The 21360-nt window shown below is 47.0% G+C and overlaps 1 protein-coding gene across 1 annotated transcript; it reads left to right on the forward strand.

Moving 5' to 3' along the window:
* Positions 1-453: 453 nt before the first annotated feature.
* LOC141088521 (mediator of RNA polymerase II transcription subunit 28) lies at positions 454-16392 on the forward strand. The gene is made up of 4 exons (XM_073574642.1): positions 454-882; positions 6972-7038; positions 9226-9338; positions 16104-16392. Exons 1-4 carry the CDS (start codon positions 730-732, stop codon positions 16299-16301), a joined length of 531 nt encoding a protein of 176 aa, XP_073430743.1. The 5' UTR covers positions 454-729; the 3' UTR covers positions 16302-16392.
* Positions 16393-21360: the final 4968 nt, after the last annotated feature.

A 21360-nucleotide genomic window follows, 5' to 3' on the forward strand; every position in this document is an offset into this window, starting at 1 on the left:
ATCTGTATGTCAGCCCTTCTCATGCACAGCACCATGGAACCAATGGTGCTATATAAATAATAATAATTCGTAAAAATACGATGTATGAAAATAGAAACTAATCCGCTCAGAAAGCAGCGGAACGAGATAAGAACCAAACCGCCAGGATTATGGGGTTTTTTGGTCGCTGCAACATTGGAAAGTGGCATCAATAAAAACCCCTGGGGGCAAAGAATAACCCTCAGCCCCCGAAAAATGAGAACTCTACAGGAAAATGGCGACGTGATATGTATCTTATCACAACTGTAGAATATAGACTCCAGTCTGGTTCTTTGACCCCTAAAAAAAGGAAAGGAAAAAAGTTCTGGCTGTTACATCTATGACTGTAGAGCAGTGACTGTCATCTTCTGCTCATGCGCACAAGTGCAGGCCGGGACGGTCCAGCCCTGTATCCATGACTCCCCACCAGTCTGAGCCGCTCGGGCCCTGCTCTCGTTTCCCTGTGCTATGGCGCCATCTGGTGGCTAAAAAAAAAACACGGCTGTAGCTGTTATTCCACGCTTTGCCGCTGTGTGGCGATTCCCAGCTCCGGACATACTTTGTTGTTGGGAAGCACATTCTCTTCCGAAAATAAAGCATTAAAAAAAATCAGTTACCAAATCAATGATGGCGGCGTAGGGCGCATGCCAGTAGTGGTTGTGCAGGAAGACGTCCGGTGACGTCAGTAGCCCTGTTCTGTTCTTCTGTCTCATGGCGTCTTCTCTCAGCGGGATGTTCTCCGGGCAGCCTCCCGGGCCTCCGCCGCCCATGCAGCCTGGAGCAGGGCCTGGCCTGATGTCCACTCCTCCCGGGGCGAAGAACACCAACAGCACCCTGGTGGACGAGCTGGAGTCCTCGTTCGAGGTAGGAACGTGCAGACTGGAAACTGGGGCCGTCCGACTACAACTCCCAGCATTCCCTGATGACGTCAACATGCTGGGAGTTGTAGTTCCACAGCAGCTGCACAGTCTGCACTGCAGATGATGGAGGAGGGACAGGTGTATATTAGTAGTCTGCAGCCTCACTACAAGTCCCAGCATGCACACAGGACACTGGTGCTTCTCTCCCCCAGCTCTGGAGCACTGCAGCCCCCCCCCCAACAGCTCTGGAGCACTGCAGCCCCCCCCCCCCCCCAACAGCTCTGGAGCACTGCAACCCCCCCCACCCCCAGCAGCTCTGGAGCACTGCAGCCCCCCCCCCCCCAGCTCTGGAGCACTGCAGCCCCCCCCCGAGCTCCGCTGCAGCCTCCCCCCCCCCCAGCTCTGGAGCACTGCAGCCCCCCCCAGCAGCTCTGGAGCACTGCAGCCCCCCCCCCCCCCAGCTCTGGAGCACTGCAGCCTCCCCCCCCCCCCCCAGCTCTGGAGCACTGCAGCCCCCCCCCCCCCCGAGCTCTGCTGCAGCCTCCCCCCCCCCCCCAAGCTCTGGAGTACTGCAGCCCCCCCCCCCCCCAACAGCTCTGGAGCACTGCAACCCCCCCCACCCCCAGCAGCTCTGGAGCACTGCAGCCCCCCCCCCCCCCCCAGCTCTGGAGCACTGCAGCCCCCCCCCGAGCTCCGCTGCAGCCTCCCCCCCCCCCAGCTCTGGAGCACTGCAGCCCCCCCCAGCAGCTCTGGAGCACTGCAGCCCCCCCCCCAGCTCTGGAGCACTGCAGCCTCCCCCCCCCCCCCCCCAGCTCTGGAGCACTGCAGCCTCCCCCCCCCCCCCCAGCTCTGGAGCACTGCAGCCCCCCCCCCCCCCGAGCTCTGCTGCAGCCTCCCCCCCCCCCAAGCTCTGGAGCACTGCAGCCTCCCCCCCCCCCAGCAGCTCTGGAGCACTGCAGCCCCCCCCGGCTCTGGAGCTGTATACCTAACATCTTGGTCTGAGGGAAGAGATGATTTGTATTTTGCCTCCTCTATGGCAGACCCCGCTGACTTCTGTAACGGCGGCTCCGGTGTATTACCGGGGAGTTAGATGGAGGGGTCTGCATGCCGCCATGTCGGGAACACCGGGGTCTATGCACCACAATAACCAGCATTCCCTCTGTTCTAAGGGTGTGCTCACATTTCGCTCTGTCACCGTTCCTTGTCCCTGTTGGGGCTTATGTCCGAACCTCCCCGAAAAACGGGTTTCGGACGCATGAGCTGACGGGGCCATAGACTATAATGGTGGTGACAGGGCGAGCGTGGGCTCTGACGTGCGTCATTTTCAGGTGTATGTGACTACTGGAGGCGGACGCTCGGACAGAGGAGACTGTGTCTAGTAGGTGTACACGCCCGAAAATGATGGACGTTCGAGCCCATGCTCGCTCTGTCAGCACCATTGTAGTCTATGGCCCTGTTGGCGAATATGTCCGAATCCTGTTTTGTGGGGGACGGTGAAGTAACCATCGACAGCGCCGCTGACCGGGGGGATAGACGCAATGTGAAGGCACCCTAAGGTATGTTCACACTGAGTGAAAAACAATTGGAAAACTTCCTATTCATTTCTATGGGAAATCCTCTGTGCTGTTCATATGATGAGGGTTTTCCTTTTACAGTAGCTGCTGTTTTCATTTCTATGTCATGAATTGATAGGACACATGAAGATTAGACACGTTGTAATACATCAGAGAAATCTGCTTCTTTCTTATTCTCAAAATCCCATTACTGAGACAGGAGAAGACAGTTCACTGTAGAGAGGAGGGGGGAGGAGCTCTGCCTTTAGCTCCTCCTCCCTCATCTACATAGAATCTTATCGGCACCAACTGTCTTCCGTCTCATTAATGTAACAATGAATTCCGATGTTAACCAAGAATTGATTATTTTTAAAGTGATCAGTCCAGGAGGAGAAGAAATCAGATTTCTCTGAAAACATAGTTGTTGGACTTGTTTCCACTCAAGAAAGTATTGTGTGAACGTGTCCTAATGGTTTCCAGTGGTTTGTTAGGGTGGTGCTGGGTGCGGCCACACAGACTTTTTCCATCACACAAGTTGGCGCAGTCTGAGATCGGTTACTGACTTAGGATAAAAGCCAAACCAGAATCTGTTTGCTGACACATGTTTGGAAGGTGTAACTCCTCCTCAGTGCAAAGCATGAGATCTGATTTGGTGTATGAGAGGCATCTGACTTGGGTCTACGGGGTAACAATCTCCATGTTTAGAGTGACATGTCTAGAATGCCAGTGTAAGGAGACTTAAAGGCCATACAATGCTCCTGGGAGGTATGTCACTCTCCACAAAGAGAGATGCCACCCTTTAGACCTCAGTCAGAGGCCTCTCCATACAGCAAAATTAGATCTCATGCTTTGCACTGAGGAGGGGTAATATCTCAAAACACGTCTGCAAGTTGAGATTTTGGTTTGACTTTTATCCAAAGTCATATGGCAAGGCTCGTTAAAGGGTCGATACTTAATTTTAGGATCGCTACTTCCAGTAGATGGCGCTAGAGTTCAAGTCCTCTTACTCTCTGAAGAGACAATTTGCATATTTAATTTCCCAGAGGAGCATTGTATGGCCTATAAGCCTCCTTACCCTGGCATGTCGCTCTCCAGGAGGAGAAACAGGGCACTTACATGTAAGTGCAGCCAATTTACATCTATGGTGTCTAACCTGTTAGGAAATCACAACTCTCTGCATGTGAAGATCAGCTCTCCACCCTCCTGTCAAAATCATGGGCGGACATACCGCCGGTTCAACCTGTGCAACTGCACAGGGGCCCAGAGCCTCCAGGGGGCCCTGCAAGGCGGCTAATGAGGAGGGCAATTTGGCCGATTTCTCCGGGCCCGAGGGGCAATGATATGATGGGGTGATGGGGAGAAGGCCGTGATGGGGAGAGGGCAATTATGGGATGGTGGGGAAAAATGAAATGATGATGGGGTGGTGGGGGAGAATGCAATGATGGTGGTGGAAAGGGCAATGAATGGGGGAGGTGGAGGTGGTGGAAAGGGCAATGAATGGGGGAGGTGGAGGTGGTGGAATGGGCAATGATGGGAGTGGTGGGGGAGAAAGCCAAAATAGTGGTGGGGGAGAAGAAAATGATGGAGGTGGTGAAGAGGGCAATGATGGCTTGGGGGAGAGGACAATAATGAGATGTGAGGGGAGGAGAACAATGAGGCGTGTGGGGGATTGGGATGGGAGGAAGGGGGACTTATAATTGCCTTAGGAACAGGGGGAGGTGGAGGAAGACATTATTATTACTTACTATGTCTAACACAGTCCCTAATTATATAGTGTACTCACTAATTCTGTATAACATCATCCTTAGTTACATAGTTTCCTCTTTTATTATGTATAACACCGTCCCTTATTACGTACCATCCTCTCTAGTTATATATGGTGCCGTCCCTTATTATATACATTCCTCTGCTGTTATGTACAGTGCTGTCTCTTACATAGTGTATTCTTGCCCTCTTTTATTACATAGTCCCCTCTCTTTTTAGATATAAAATGACTGCTGATCGAGGAGCCGGTGACCAGGCTACCAGTCCATCAGCTCCTCCATTAGAAAAGAAGCTTTCCCATGCTCCATCAGCCATCATTGCATTATACAGCTAACAAGACAGGACGGTAAGTAATAAAAAACAGGGCTCTATATAATTCAAAATGCAAGGGACCGTACTGTACATAACGAGAGGGCACACTGTAAGGGACAGCAATATACATAATAAAGGAGATTATGTAATATATATACATGTATGTGTGTGTGTGGCTATATACACACGTAGCTTTGACGCCATAAAAGGAGGGGGGCCCAGACACATTTCTTGCACAGGGGCCCCAAGCTGTCAGTGTCCGCCCCTGGTCAAGATCACACCTCACCACTTGTACGCTTGACCCACTCCCGTCCCACCTCATCCCTAACCTTGCCACAGTCTTCATCCCAACTCTAACACACCTCTTCAACCTTTCACTTACAAATGGTGTCTTTCCCTCTTAATGTGTACAAACTGTAAAGCGCTGCGTAATATGTTAGCGCTATATAAAAATAAAGATTATTATCCTTTAAACATGCCTCAATCACACCCATCCTCAAAAAGCCCTCCCTCGACCCATCCTCTGTGTCTAACTATCGCCCGATATCTCTTCTCCCTTATGCCTCAAAACTACTGGAACAGCATGTATATCTTGAACTGTCCTCCCACCTCTCCTCCTGTTCCCTATGTGATCGGTTACAATCTGGCTTCCGACCACATCACTCAACTGAAACTGCCCTAACTAAAGTCACCAAGGACCTACTAACCGCCAAGAGCAAGCGACACTACTCTGTCCTCCTTCTCCCGGACCTGTCTTTCTCCTTTGACACCGTGGACCACTCTCTCCTGCTACAAATTCTCTCATCTCTTGGCATCACAGGCTTGGCCCTATCCTGGATCTCATCATACCTAACAGACCGAACATTTAGTGTCTCCCTCTCACACACCACCTCCTCACCGCGCCCCCTGTCTGTTGGTGTTCAAGGCTCAGTTCTAGGACCCCTACTCTTCTCCATCTACACCTTCAGCCTGGGACAGCTCATAGAATCCCACGGTTTGCAGTATCACCTGTACGCCAATGACACGCAGATCTACCTATCTGGACCTGACCTGACCTCACCTCCTTACTGACCAAAATCCCACAATGTCTGTCTGCTGTTTCAGCCTTCTTTTCTGCTCGCTTTCTCAAAGTGAACATGGACAAAACAGAATTCATCATCTTTCCCCCATCTCACTCTACTCCTACACCAGACCTATCCATCATTGTGAATGGCTGCTCGCTTTCCCCAGTCCCGCATGCTCTGTGCCTTGGGGTCTTCCTCAACTCTGCCCTCTCTTTCAAACCACATATCTAAGCCCTTACCTCCTCATGCCGCCTCAAACTCAATTATTTCCCGGATCCGCGCATTCCTCAACCATGAAACCACAAAAACACTAGTGCATGCCCTTATCTCCTGCCTCGACTACTGCAACCCCCTACTCTCTGGCCTCCCCTCCAGCACTCTGGCACCACTCCAATCCATCCTGCACTCTGCTGCCCGACTAATCCACCTGTCTCCCCGTTATTCCCCAGCCTCCCCCCTATGCCAGGCCCTTCAATAGCTTCCTATTGCCCAGAGGCTCCAGTTCAAAACCCTAACCATAACATACAAAGCCACCCACAACCTGTCTCCCCCATACATCTGTCACATGGTCTCCCGGTACCTAATCGCACGCAACCTTCGATCATCTCAAGATCTCCTCCTCTACTCCCCCCGTATCTTTTTCCCACCACAACCACATACAAGACTTCTCCTGTGCTTCCCCCATACTCTGTAACGCTCTGCCGCAACACATCAGACTCTCACCAACAACGGAAACCTTCAAGAAGAACCTGAAGAACCACCTGTTCCGACACACAACAGCACGACCTGCTCTACCCTCTCCTACTGTATCCTCACCCATCCCTGTAGACTGTGAGCCATCGCGGGCAGGGTCCCCTCTCCTTATGTACTTGCGTGTCCCTTGTCTTACAAATGTTTATTATACTTGTCTATATTTCTCATTTCACATGTAAAGTGCCTTGGAATAAATGGTGCTATATAAATGTATATTAATAATGTGTTAGGGCGTGCTGGGAGTTGTAGTTTTGTAACAGCTGGAAATCACTGAAATACGGAAGAAATTGTTAGTGTTTCCAGTACTCGGCGCATTGGGACAACGTCTGGTCTGTGCGCCCTGAGCTATACACAGCATCCCTTACTACAATGTTTCTACTTTAGGGGTGTTTCACCCCAATCCTTCCCTGACTGCCCGGCCGTGCATGGAGATCAGACATGTCCCGTCCTCTTCTGGGTGCTTGCAGGGCAGCCATGTTCCTGCCCACTGTCAGTTTCATGGTTTTCCGCAGCTTGTTGGAGATGGCAGCTGTCACTCACACTTGCTCCACAGAGAAGGACTTCTAGTCGAGGCAACGCTGTAACATGGCCGCCTCAGAAATGGTATAATCCATTGTAGATGTAATTCGTTTTCCTCTCTATTACAGGCTTGCTTTGCTTCTCTCGTGAGCCAGGACTATGTGAACGGCACAGACCAGGAGGAGATCCGCACAGGTAACATACGCCGAGATGCTGAGTCTCTGTCGTTTATAGGGATTTTACTTCTTTTACCAAATTTATCCAAATAGCTCTCCATACAAACCAGGTGATGGCACCATGGCTCAGAGGTCGTTATTACTCATTATTACCTTTTTTGATGCTGCTTTGGGCTTTTGTTGTCTAAATTACATAGTGGGGGAAAAAATATTTAGTCAGCCACCAATTGTTCAAGTTCTCCCACTTAAAATGATGAGAGGCCTGTAATTGACATAATAGGTAGACCACAACTATGAGAGTCAAAATGAGAAAACAAATCCAGAAAATCACTTTGTCTGATTTGGCAAGAATTATTTTTCAAATTAAGGAGGAAAATAAGTATTTGGTCATCTAAAAACATGCAAGATTTCTGGCTCTCATAGACCTGTAACTTCTTCTTTAAGAGGCTCCTCTGTCCTCAACTCATTACCTGTAGTAATGGCACCTGTTTGAACTTATCAGTATAAAAGTCACCTGTCCACAACCTCAAACAGTCACACTCCAAACTCCACTATGGTGAAGACCAAAGAGCTGTCGAAGGACACCAGAAACACAATTGTAGCCCTGCACCAGGCTGGGAAGACTGAATCTGCAATAGGCAAGCAGCTTGGTGTGATGAAATTAACTGTGGGAGCAATAATAAGAAAATGGAAGTCATAAAAGACCACTGATGATCTCCCTCGATCTGGGGCTCCACGCAAGATGTCACACCATGGGGTCAAAATGATCACAAGAACGGTGAGCAAAAATCCCAGAACCACAAGGGGGGACCTAGTGAATGACCTGCATAGAAATGGGACTGCCGTAACAAAGGCTACTTTCAGTAACGCACTATACCGCCAGGGACTGAGATCCTCCAGTGCCAGACGTGTCCCCCTGCTTAAGCCAGTACATGTCCGGGGCCGTCTGAAGTTTGTTAAAGAGCATTTGGTTTATCCAGAAGAGTATTGGGAGAATGTCATATGGTCTGATGAAACCAAAGTAGAACTGTTTGGTAGAAACAAAACTCGTCGTGTTTGGAGGAGACTGTATGCAACTCCGCATTCTAAGAACACCATACCTACTGTGAAGCATGGGGATGGCAACATCATGCTTTGGGGCTGTTTCTCTGCCAAGGGACCAGGACGACTGATTCGTGTACACGAAAGAATGAATGGGGCCCATGTATCGTGAGACTTTGAGTGCAAATCTCCTACCATCAGCAAGGGCATTGCAGATGAAATGTGGATGGGTCTTTCAGCATAATGATCCCAACACACACCACCAGGGCAACGAAGGTGTGGCTTCGTAAGAAGCACATGAAGGTCCTGGAGTGACCTAGTCAGTATCCAGGTCTCAACCTCATAGAAAACTTTTGGAGGGATTTGAAAGTCTGTGTTGCCAAGCAACAGGCCCAAAACATCACTGCTCTAGAGGAGATCTGCATGGAGGAATGGGCCAACATACCACCAACAGTGTCGCCAACCTTGTGAAGACTTACTGAAATCGTAATTGGATTTGTTTTCTCATTTTGACTCTCATAGTTGTGGTCTACCTATGATGTCAATTACAGGCCTCTCTCATCTTTTTAAGTGGGAGAACTTGCACAATTGGTGGCTGACTAAATACTTTTTTTCCCTCACTGTATGTGAAGAACTACAGATCCAATGATTCCTCTTCCACCACACAGACATTTCTTATAGTTAAAAAGTAATTACTCACATAACACAGCTCCGGTACTGAAACTGTTCAGTCTGCTGCCCAGCTTGAGAAACACAATCCATTAAGAGACATGGAGGCTGAGGAGAGATGTGGGATCAGTGGAAATGAGAGGTTTATGATGTGTGACGGCCTGTACTCGATGGTGGGGAGATTACAGCGTACTGGACGTAATACAAGGAGGGAATAAATGCCAGGAACGTGGAAATGTGACTGCATTTGTGAGAGAGTTTAGATAAATCACCATAAACTCATGTGAGCTCCATTTATACTTTTTTTTTTTTCTGAAAGTGTCCGTTATTCCAGATAGGCACAGAGACGTAGCAGACGGTCCCCTTACTGCTGAAATGTTTTGAAAGCGCTTTACTGCAAATGTCTGTCTACAGCCCCAGCCCAGGGGTCCATGCTGCGTCTGTTATGTGGTAGCACCAGTCTGAAACGTTCCCGGTCTTCTTCTCTCCTCCTCAGGTGTTGAACAGTGTATTCAGAAGTTCCTGGATGTGGCCAGACAAACAGAATGTTTCTTCCTACAGAAGAGATTGCAGCTGTCTGTCCAGAAGCCGGAGCAGGTTATTAAGGAGGTGAATATCCTACTGTGAGGACCATGTCATCTCCTCACTACTCCTAAGGATGATGTCTCCATAGCAAACTGGCTTATCTCAAAGAGGTCTCCAGGACTTAAACCCCATACACATTTGATTAATGTCAGCTGAGCCCACTGATATCTCCAGGATTGTCCCACAGTCTGTGTCTGGAATTCCTCTGACAGTTTGTTGGGGGGGCATAATGAAATGGAAGGTCTGATTTTTGGCCTGCCGATCGCATTGTCTCCCTGAGATAATCTGCAGCCAGACGAGCCAGGCGATGGCTCCCTCATAGAAAACGCGGGACGCGCGCCTCTTGTGTATGAGAGAGGCGGCTGGAATGTCTGCCATCTGAATGATTGCTCAGCCAACAGACATCCAATGTGTTAAACATGTTTAAAAGAGACTGTTGGCGCTGAAGGCTGTTCCAACCATGAACAGGCGCTTGGTGCACCATTGGTGTGGCCAAACAGTTCAGTGCACCTTTTCACATACTTGTTTTCACTTTTATCAGCGCCCTTTTACTGACTTTATAAAGCCAGAGCTGTCAATCAAAATAGAGGGGGTGAAGATGGTGGGAAACTGCACGGGACTGTTTGCCACATCAGAATAGTCATTCTCTGCTGACAGATTCCCTTTAAACATTCATGACCTGTCCTTAGGGCCCGTACTGATTAGTGCTATGAAAGGGCCAAAGCTGCAGCCCCATTCACCGCCACACTTGTATGTACAGGGCTGCAATAAGGGAGTTGTGCCACTAAGTCTGAGTTCACACGTGGCGTTTTTTTCGCGTTTCCGCGGCGGTTTTAACCGCGAAAACGCGAAAAATAAGCATCCCATGCATTCCTATGGGATTCCGCAATGCTGTACTAATGCTGCGGTTTTTACCGCGGCGGAATCGCTTCGTGGTAAAAACCGCAGCATGCTCATTAATTTGCGGAATCACGGCGATCCCGCACCCATAGGAATGCATTGTTCCGTTTACTTTCCGCATGTGGCTGTGCACACCATGCGGAAAGTAAGCAGAGCATTTGCGGATGGTACCCACGGTCCGGAGGAGAGGAGACTGTCCTGTAAAAAATAGAATTTAAAAATAAAAAATATTGTTATTCTTACCTTCCGGCGTCCCGCGCAGTCTTCCCGCTTCTCTTCACGCTCTCGTTCCCAGTAATCCTTTGCGAAAATGCCCACGATGGCGTCCGTTCTCGCGGGATCGCGAAGTCTCGCGGTCATTCGCGCGACGTCATCGCGAATTACCGCGAGACGTCGCAATCCCGCGAGAACTGACGTCATCGCGGGCATTTTCGCAAAGGATTACTGGGAACGGATGCGAGGGACGTCGGAGGGTAAGAATAACACCATTTTTTATTTTTTTTTTACATTTTATCTTTTACTACTGATGCTGCATAGGCGGCCTCAGTAGTAAAAAGTTGGTCACACTTGTCAAACACTATGTTTGATGAGTGTGACAACCTGTCAATCAGTTCTCCAAGCAATGCAACAGATCGCTTGGAGAACGCTAGCATTTTGCAAGCTAATTACGCTTGCAAAATGCTAGTTTTTCCGCGGGAAAATCGCGGGAATTTAAAATGCGATTTTCCCGCGGACTGGAATTCCGGAATTCTCGCGGTAATTTCTGCGAGAGTTCCGGTACGTGTGCACTTAGCCTTACAGGCATAACACGCTATATAAGACATGTGCGGCCCCATCCAGCCCTGCCCAAGAAATAAAACCGTATATCACTTTACCTGGAGGGTTATCTATCTACCTGTGTACCCTAACAGACCTTACTGTAAGACAACATGGTCGCTCAGGTGGCAATAGTATCCATTGTAAGGCTGATGGAGCGCTGTGGGGGAACTAAAGGTTATGTCCACACTTTGCATGTTTGTGGCTGATGTCCCGTGTGGATTTGCATGTGGAAATCCAGAAAGTAATACAGTACCAGCTAACTGACATGATAAATCTCATTTATACAGTTCGGTCCATATATATTTGGACAGAGACAACATTTTTCTAATTTTGGTTCTAGACATTACCACAATGAATTTTAAACAAAACAATTCAGATGCAGTTGAAGTTCAGACTTTCAGCTTTCATTTGAGGGTATCCACATTAAAATTGGATGAAGGGTTTAGGAGTTTCAGCTCCTTAACATGTGCCACCCTGTTTTTAAAGGGACCAAAAGTAATTGGACAGATTAAATAATTGTAAATAAAATGTTCATTTCTAGTACTTGGTTGAAAACGCTTTGTTGGCAATGACTGCCTGAAGTCTTGAACTCATGGACATCACCAGACGCTGTGTTTCCTCCTTTTTGAGGCTCTGCCAGGCCTTCACTGCGGTGGTTTTCAGTTGCTGTTTGTTTGTGGGCCTTTCTGTCTGAAGTTTAGTCTTTAACAAGTGAAATGCATGCTCAATTGGGTTGAGATCAGGTGACTGACTTGGCCATTCAAGAATATTCCACTTCTTTGCTTTAATAAACTCCTGGGTTGCTTTGGCTTTATGTTTTGGGTCATTGTCCATCTGTAGTATGAAACGACGACCAATCAGTTTGGCTGCATTTGGCTGGATCTGAGCACACAGTATGGCTCTGAATACCTCAGAATTCATTCGGCTGCTTCTGTCCTGTGTCACATCATCAATAAACACTAGTGACCCAGTGCCACTGGCAGCCATGCATGCCCAAGCCATCACACTGCCTCCGCCGTGTTTTACAGATGATGTGGTATGCTTTGGATCATGAGCTGTGCCACGCCTTCGCCATACTTTTCTCTTTCCATAATTCTGGTAGAGGTTGATCTTGGTTTCATCTATCCAAAGAATGTTCTTCCAGAACTGTGCTGGCTTTTTTAGATGTTTTTTAGCAAAGTCCAGTCTAGCCTTTTTATCCTTGATGCTTATGAGTGGCTTGCACCGTGCAGTGAACCCTCTGTATTTACTTTCATGCAGTCTTCTCTTTATGGTAGATTTGGATATTGATACGCCTACCTCCTGGAGAGTGTTGGTCACTTGGTTGGCCATTGTGAAGGGGTTTCTCTTCACTATAGAGACTATTCTGCGATCATCCACCACTGTTGTCTTCCGTGGGCGCCCAGGTCTTTTTGCATTGATGAGTTCACCAGTGCTTTCTTTCTTTCTCAGGATGTACCAAACTGTAGATTTTGCCACTCCTAATGTTGTAGCAATTTCTCGGATGGGTTTCTTCTGTTTTTGCAGCTTAAGGATGGCTTGTTTCACCTGCATGGAGAGCTCCTTTGACGCATGTTTCCTTCACAGCAAAACATCCTAAATGCAAGCACCACACCTCAAATCAACTCCAGGCCTTTTATCTGCTTAATTGACATAATGAAGGGATTGCCCACAAATGTCCATGAAATAGCCTTGGAGTCAATTGTCCAATTACTTTTGGTCCCTTTAAAAACAGGGTGGCACATGTTAAGGAGCTGAAACTCCTAAACCCTTCATCCAATTTTAATGTGGATACCCTCAAATGAAAGCTGAAAGTCTGAACTTCAACTGCAGCTGAATTGTTTTGTTTAAAATTCATTTTGGTAATGTCTAGAACCAAAATTGGAAAAATGTTGTCTCTGTCCAAATATATATGGACCAAACTGTACGTTGCTGATCATTTTTGTGCAGAAATTGACGCGTTAATCCGTGTTGTGGAATTGTAGATTTCACTTTCTGCAACGCATAGTCTGAAATCTGTTTCAATTTCCCAGCAAAACAGCTCATGTTACATACTGATAAGATGCAGAAGAATCAAATGCAAATCTGCTATTCATGGAGATATCCTACAGGGATTGTCCAGAAGGATTAGAAAACCATGGCTGCTTTATTCCAGAAACAGCTGTCCACGTTAATTTCCACGAAGCTGAGCTGCAGTACCAGACATTCCTGGCTGACAGATATGACACTTTCTAGAAGAAAGTAGCCATGTATTTTAGATCCTAGAAAACCCCTTTAAATATAACCATAGTAGACATCAGGGCTATGGAGTCGGTAAGCCAAACCTGCGACTCTGACTCCTCAATTTCCCTTACACCGACTCCGACTCCTCAATTTCCCTTACACCGACTCCACGACTCCGACTCCCACATATATTGCTTATATTTAAGTGAAAAATTTATTGTAGTACAATGTGAACATCAGACATTTAATCATTTCTATGATCCAATAATCAAGATATTTAGAACATAATATTTATTGGAATACAACTTTAGAACACAAAAAACTGTAATAAATTGTAAATATGTAATACACTGTATACATGTACATGTATACGGTACAGACCAACGTTTGGACACACCACCTCATTCAGAGTTTTCTTTTCATGACTATGAAAATTGTAGATTCATTCTGAAGGCATCAAAACAATGAATTAACACATGTGGAATTATATAAAGTGTGAAAGAACTGAAAATATGTCTTATATTCTAGATTCTTCAAAGTAGCCACCTTTTGCTTTGATTACTGCTTTGCACACTCTTGGCATTCTCTTGATGAGCTTCAAGTGGTAGTCACCAGAAATGGTCTTCCAACAGTCTTGAAGGAGTTCCCAGAGATGCTTAGCACTTGTAGGCCCTTTTGCCTTCACTCACCCCAAACCATCTCGATTGGGTTCAGGTCTGGTGACTGTGGAGGCCAGGTCATCTGGCGTAGCACCCCATCACTCTCCTTCTTGGTCAAATAGCCCTTACACAGCCTGGAGGTGTGTTTGAGGCCGTTGTCCTGTTGAAAAATAAATGATGGTCCAACTAAACACAAACTGGATGGAATAGCATGCCGCTGCAAGATGCTGTGGTAGCCATGCTGGTTCAGTATGCCTTCAATTTTGAATAAATCCCCAAGAGTGTCACCAGCAAAGCACCCCCACACCATCACACCTCCTCCTCCATGCTTCACGGTGGGAACCAGGCATGTAGAGTCCATCTGTTCACCTTTTCTGCGTCGCACAAAGACACGGTGGTTGGAACCAAAGATCTCAAATTTGGACTCATCAGACCAAAGCACAGATTTCCACTGGTCTAATGTCCATTCCTTGTGTTCTCTAGCCCAAACAAGTCTCTTCTGCTTGTTGCCTGTCCTTAGCAGTGGTTTCCTAGCAGCTATTTTACCATGAAGGCCTGCTGCACAAAGTCTCCTCTTAACAATTGTTGTAGAGATGTGTCTGCTGCTAGAACTCTGTGTGGCATTGACCTGGTCTCTAATCTGAGCTGCTGTTAACCTGCGATTTCTGAGGCTGGTGACTCGGATGAACTTATCCTCCGCAGCAGGGGTGACTCTTGGTCTTCCTTTCCTGGGGCGGTCCTCATGTGAGCCAGTTTCTTTGTAGCGCTTAATGGTTTTTGCCAATGCACTTGGGGACACTTTCAAAGTTTTCCCAATTTTTCGGACTGGCTAACCTTCATTTCTTAAAGTAATGATGGCCACTCCTTTTTCTTTACTTAGCTGCTTTTTTCTTGCCATAATACAAATTCTAGCAGTCTATTCAGGAGGACTATCAGCTGTGTAGCCACCAGACTTCTGCACAACACAACTGATGGTCCCAACCTCATTTATAAGGCAAGAAATCCAACTTCTTAAACCTGACAGGGCACACCTGGGAAGTGAAAACCTTTTCCAGTAACTACCTCTTGTAGCTCATCAAGAGAATGCCAAGAGTGTGCAAAGCAGAAATCAAAGCAAAAGGTGGCTACTTTGAAGAACCTAGAAAATAAGACATACAGTATTTTCAGTAGTTTCACACTCTTTTGTTAATTATATAATTCCACATGTGTTAATTCATAGTTTTGATGCCTTCAGAGTGAATCTACAATTTTCATAGTCATGAAAATAAAGAAAACGCTTTGATTGAGAAGGTGTGTCCAAACTTTTGGCCTGTACTGTGTGTGTGTGTATATAATATAAACACACACACTATGACTTATCTCGGCTAAGATAAACCCTAAACCCTCAGGCTTCATTCACACTATGGGCGTAGCCAGGATCAAACCTAGCGGGGGAGGCAGAATCTCATACTGTTCCGCAGAATTTCATACTGCACACCTCAGCTGCTGCAGAACCTCATACTTCACACCCCTACACTTGAAAATAAAGCCTGCATCTTAAGAAGATGTGGTGATGAATGCAGTCTATTTATTCCAACTATCAGTTGATGTTACTGAAGACGAGCAATGCCTGTCCTGGGCGTCCTTTTGGGCAGCTATGAGATGTACCTGACTGGTGCTAAAAAAAGGAGTGTAGTCTGTGTGCTATCCAGCTTTCATTCTTTTTGGTACAGATGTGATATGGATAAATGGATATATAGAGCAGATTTCTAATCTACTTTTGCTATTGAAAACATTATCTATGAGCTCGTGATGCGGTTTTTTTAAAAAGCTGATCTGCTTTTGCAACTGAAAAACGTATCCTCAAAAAACGCTGGAAAAACGCTGTGTGTGAATGTAGCCTTAGATCAGGAATAGAACAGCCATTTATAGGACATTTCATAACTTTCCCAAATTCCTATGAAAAAATATTCAGCACATTCTGCATTGAACTACTGTACCCAATTTATTATATATTTTAGGAGTCGGAGTCGGTCCATCTTATACCGACTCCAACAAAATGAGCACCGACCACGACTCCGACTCCACAGCCCTGGTAGACATAACAGCAAACCTCCTCCTGCCAGGAAGCATTGTTTGCTGTTTGCCATCATCAAACCCTTGCTACAATATAAATTGCCTTTTTTTTTTCTACATTTGCTCCTGATAGGATGTGACAGAACTGAGGAGCGAGCTGCAGAGGAAGGAAGCGCTCATTCAGAAGCACCTGGCTAAGCTACGGAGCTGGCAGCAAGTCCTAGAGGAGATTAATGGTCCGCCTAAGAAGCCAAGCGAAATGCCACAAGGGCCTCTGGCATTCCTGGAGCAAGCCTCTGCCAATATCCCTGCGCCAATGAAGCAGACGTGACCTGAAGGACAAATTGTAAAGAATATTTTTGTTTGTTTTTTTTTATACTATATTTTGGAAAGGGGAGTCAATTAAAAAATGCTTCTATAAACTGGTGTATTTCAGTGTTTCTTAATGTTTCCAAGTGTCAGATTCAAAAAAGCTAAAATACTCTGTCCTGCGCAGTAAGTGTCACATGTATGACGGGCAGAGAACTGAGGTGGTGCAAAAATAATAGAAGTGTCCATCTGAGTACATGATAGAGAAAGGAAAGCGTACCTTGCGCAGATCGTAGTAAGAGTGTTGTTTTTTACCTGAGCCTGTTGTGTCAGAGCAGGCACAGCGCTGAGGAATAATGAGGCGATTCTGATTTTCTGTTGCTCCACCTGCTGGACTCTGACATCCAGGCAGAAATCCAAGGAAGGGAGAAAAATCGGGGTTTGGTTCAGTGCTGCCATGGATGATGAGGTGATGTACCACTGGGGTCATTGTATAAAAGCTTTCATCGTTGCTTCGTGTTTCGGAGACGGTCTAGCCCCTTCATCAGGCTGGACTATATACACGATGAATACCCATGATTTTATACACTCCTATAGAACATATATCAAATGAATCCAACTTGTGATCTGTTGGCAAATTAGCTGACACCCAGACCAGAGGGTGCTACCGTTGAAATAGAAAGAACGGTCTTAGTTGCAACAGATCCTTATAATTGTCCATCTGGAAATGAGAGAACACAATTTCTGCATTAGAATCCAGGCTTGTGCTCACAGGCTCTGAGTTGTGCAAAGCTGCCGCACATCTGCCTGGTCCTTAACCCCTTTCCGACATTGGGCATAATAATACGCCAATTTCAGACAACCTCCTTTTGATGTGAGCCCACTTCTTTTCCAGCACGTCAGCTGTTTTGAACAGCTGACATGTGCCCAGAACAGCCGCGGTTGGAATCGCGATCCACCCTCGGCTATTAACCCGTTAAATGCCACTGTCAAACTCTTGACAGCGGCATTTAACACGCACTTTCGGCAAGCGAGCCGGAAATCCGCCTATCGGTGACCCCCGTCACGTGATTGCGGGTCACCGATGGGTTGGCATGACTACCATAGGTCTCCGGTAGATATCTATGATTGTCACTGCCGTATTGCTATGAGCACCGCCCTTAGAGAAAGCTGGCCACCCCGGCGAAATGCACGTCAGTGACTTCATCCCAAGTAGAATATTATCTCAGACTAATGAAGGCACTATTCGTATATCCACCGCCACGCTACTCCCCGTCAGATCTCTGATTGAGACACGGGTAATGAGATTTAGGGACTGGCGGGCTGATATCAATCCTCACATGGTCTCCTGACACGAGACGTGAAGAAGAGCGATCTTAATTGCAGCGCAGACGATCCCCGTAGTTAACACCGACAGGTGGATCGGGGATCACCGGCATTCATACTTACTACACTATTGCCAGACGGCGGCACAATTGCCTATCTTCTTTAGTTTGCAGTTGTGCAACTAGCAGAGTGGTTTGAGTTGCAGTGCCGATGATACCCCCAGCCGACACCGATGTACTTCTCTGCCCACAGCTTTACAGTGCCACAATTATGTATCTGCAGGTAATACATAATAATAATTATCCAAGTGCTGCATAATACAAGCCTCTGAATTTAATACAATAACGGGAACGTTTAGGGTGTGACATCAATGATGGCAATCCAACATCAAGCCATTGGATCTTCTTAATGCCCATATTAAATTGAAACCCAGCCTATTATTCTAGGATCAGTGGCTGGGATATCATAATTCTGAGACAGTCACTTGGGAACTAGTGATCATAGTGGTGCTTATAAAATAAATACTATGATCCAATGTACATCTTATGATGTATGATAATTTCATTTAAATTTAATATTTTAATTTATGATTTATAATAAAGGACAATTTTATTAAAAACTCCACTTCCCCTATTTCCCCCTTTTCTTCCTTATTTAAGGGTCAAGCCAGGACATGTTGTACAGTGCTGTGAAAATTAATTGGGACAAAGCATTTTTTTAAGTAAAATCGTAAGTTGGTTACCAGTCAGTGATTCAAACCAGTTTTAACTGCTTTGAGCAGGTGTGAGTGCCAGTTCAAAGCAGTTAAAACTGGTTTGAATCACTGACTGGTAGCCAACTTACGATTTTACTTTAAAAAAATGCTTTGTCCCAATTAATTTGCACAGCACTGTACATGTATTTCTGTCTGAAAGCCAAAGAAATATGGGACTGCTCAGAAGAACAGCATACTTTGATTAAAAAGTTGATTGCAGAGGGTTAAATTTATGAAAAAGTGCAATAATAGGCCATTCAGCTAAAATGATCTCCAGTGCTTTAAAATGGAAAGCCAAACCAGAGAGACGTGAAAGGAAACGGAAGAAAAGCCAGGAGGCAAAGACTCAGCCAATGATCAACTCCCAGATGATCACGGACAGTCTCATGCAAGAAGTTTCTGCAAAGTCCCACTGTTAAAAAAGACATGTACTGAAGCGGATACAGTTTGCCAAAGAACACATCAATTGGCCTAAAGAGAAATGGAGAAACATTTTATGGACTGATGAAAGTAAAATTGTTCTTTTCCAGGACGTTCCTCCTGACAGCACCATGGAGGTTTTCCTCCTCCTGACAGGGACAGGAAAGCACACAAGAGGATAAAAGGCCCCTCTTCACCCCAATTCCCTCAGTGTTTTTCCTGTCTCTGCATGGAGGAATGCACAAGGGGAAGTTTGCTTACCGGATGGGCCCAGGGGGATCATGCAGCTTGTCCAATCCTTCCCCCTGTCAAGGAATCCGGGACTGACACTTCCCTGGGTGGGAGTCCCTCAGCCTCAGAGATCAGTGAGCGGACGAGGCTCCTCAGAAGAGCCGCTTCCTCCCACAGGGAGGCTCTCGGCTCCGATACTGGTCGGCAAGTCATCGCTACTACCGGAAGTTGCGCGGTGGAGAAGGCCGTCGCAATTCCAGTGACGTCAGAGCAAGACGTCGGGGCAAAAGGTCGGTGTGCGTTCCAAAAAGGAACACGGAATTCGGCAAGACAGGTGGTGCCTTCCCTGAATCTCGCGGGGGACAGAATAACAGCAGTGCAATGGAGAATCCGGGCAGGACTGAGCAGGAAGGGGTAAGGGCGCTGTGCGCAATCCGCTGCCTCTGATCACAGTCCCTGACTGGTTCCCTCTTTTGCGCAGAAAAAGACAGAAATCAGATTTCGCACCAGAGAGAAGGAAGATTTTCTAAGGGGTGTTGCTGGACTCCAGTCACAGAACATCTTTCTTGCCAGTAGAGAAACAGAAATCGGTGAGGAGCAGAATGAGAGAGCTCCTGAAAGGTCACGTTTCCATCATATCCACAATGAGAGCTTTGGGCCTCATGATGGCTTGTATCCCCTGTGTTCATTGGGCACAGTTTCACTCGTGCCCTGCAGAGAGAGGTCTTGTCAGCCTGGGATCGACGACAGTCTACCCTTGACAGAAAAACATCCTTATCCCCGGCAGAAAGGAGGTCACTACTTTGGTGGATTCAGCCAGGAAACGTAAAAGTGGGAATTCATTGGATTGCCTCTTCATGGGTGGTAATTACCACGGACTCCAGCAAGTAGCGATGCGGAGAGCACCTGGTAGGAAGTATTCTCCAGGTAGAATGGCCATCGGACATGCGTTCCAGGTCTTCCAACTACAGAGAACTCTACGCTGTGTCGGAATCCCTAAGATTTAATCGAGCACTGTTAAGGGGCCAGCACGTCAAGATTCTGTCGGACAATGTGACGGCGGTGTCCTTCCTGTGTCTCCAGGGGGTCCCAGACATTGAATGCTCCAGGATGTGGCAAAAGAGATTTTTTTCATGGGCATAGAAGACAGTCCGACAGCAGTTCATCTCGAGGGGGTCTCAAAATGTTGTGGTGGACTACCTGAGCAGATGAAAGGTCTGGCAACGAAATGGGAGCTAAACGAGGTGTTCCTGTACTTCTGTCATCTCTGGGGAAGGCTTCAGATAGATCTGTTCGTGACCAGGAAAAATGCAAAGACAGACGGATTATACTCGCTGAACTCATCATACCATCCAGAAGCTGTCGACGCATTAAGTCAGAGATGGAGACGGTCCCTGTCCTACGCTTTCCCCCCCCCATAGCACTCATTCCTGCCATCCTCCGGAAGATACAGGAGGATCAGGCGAAGGTACTTCTGATCACCACGTACTGGCCAAAAAGAAGTTGGTTTTTGCTGCTGCTAACTATGGCATTAGAAGACTTGGTTCTGCTTCCATGGAGTAAAGACCTCATCCATCCAAGCCCAGTCTTCCATGAGGATCCGGAAAGGCTTCATTTTTCAGCTTGGACCCTGAGCAGGACATCCTGAGAGCTTGGAGGCTGTCGGACCAGGTTATAACCACAATCCAGGCCAGTAGAAAGCCAGTTACTTCTGCAATATATTATAAGATCTGGAAGATCTGTTTTTAGAGTGCCAGTTCTGACTTTATTGCGGGGAAGCCCGATATCCCAAGCGTCTTAGACTTCCTTCAGGCTCGTTTTAATAAGGGGCTTAGACCCAGTACTTTAAAAGTCCATATAGCGATGTTAGGCCGGGGTCAGACTTGCGAGAAACTCGCACGAGTCTCGCATCTCAATACCCGACACTGCTACCGGCACGTGGGACCAGAGTCCTCAGCTACATGGAAATACATGCAGCTGAGTGCTCCGGTCCCGAGTACTGGTGGCAGTGCCGGATATTGAGATGTGAGACTCATGCAAGTTTCTCGCAAGTCTGACCCCGACCTTAAGCACTTTGCCTACTCTCTGGCCACTCACCCATGGGTAATAAGGTTTGTCAGGGCAATCCAGCGTCTGTGCCCCACAATCAGGTGGTCAGTTCCCTCCTGGGATCTTAATTTGGTCCTTATGTCCCCATGTTCGAATCCTTATGTCCCTGGGGAAAAGATGTCCATTTCACAGCATACCATAAAAACAGCATTTTTGGTAGCTGGTACTACAGGAAAACATGTAGGGGAGATTCAGGCCTTGTCCATTCGGGACCCATATCTTCAGATTTGGGATGACCGTA

Source organism: Dendrobates tinctorius, unplaced genomic scaffold (assembly GCF_039654945.1).
Source record: "Dendrobates tinctorius isolate UK_male_01 unplaced genomic scaffold, ASM3965494v1 ptg000039l, whole genome shotgun sequence".
NCBI classification, from domain to species: domain Eukaryota; kingdom Metazoa; phylum Chordata; class Amphibia; order Anura; family Dendrobatidae; genus Dendrobates; species Dendrobates tinctorius.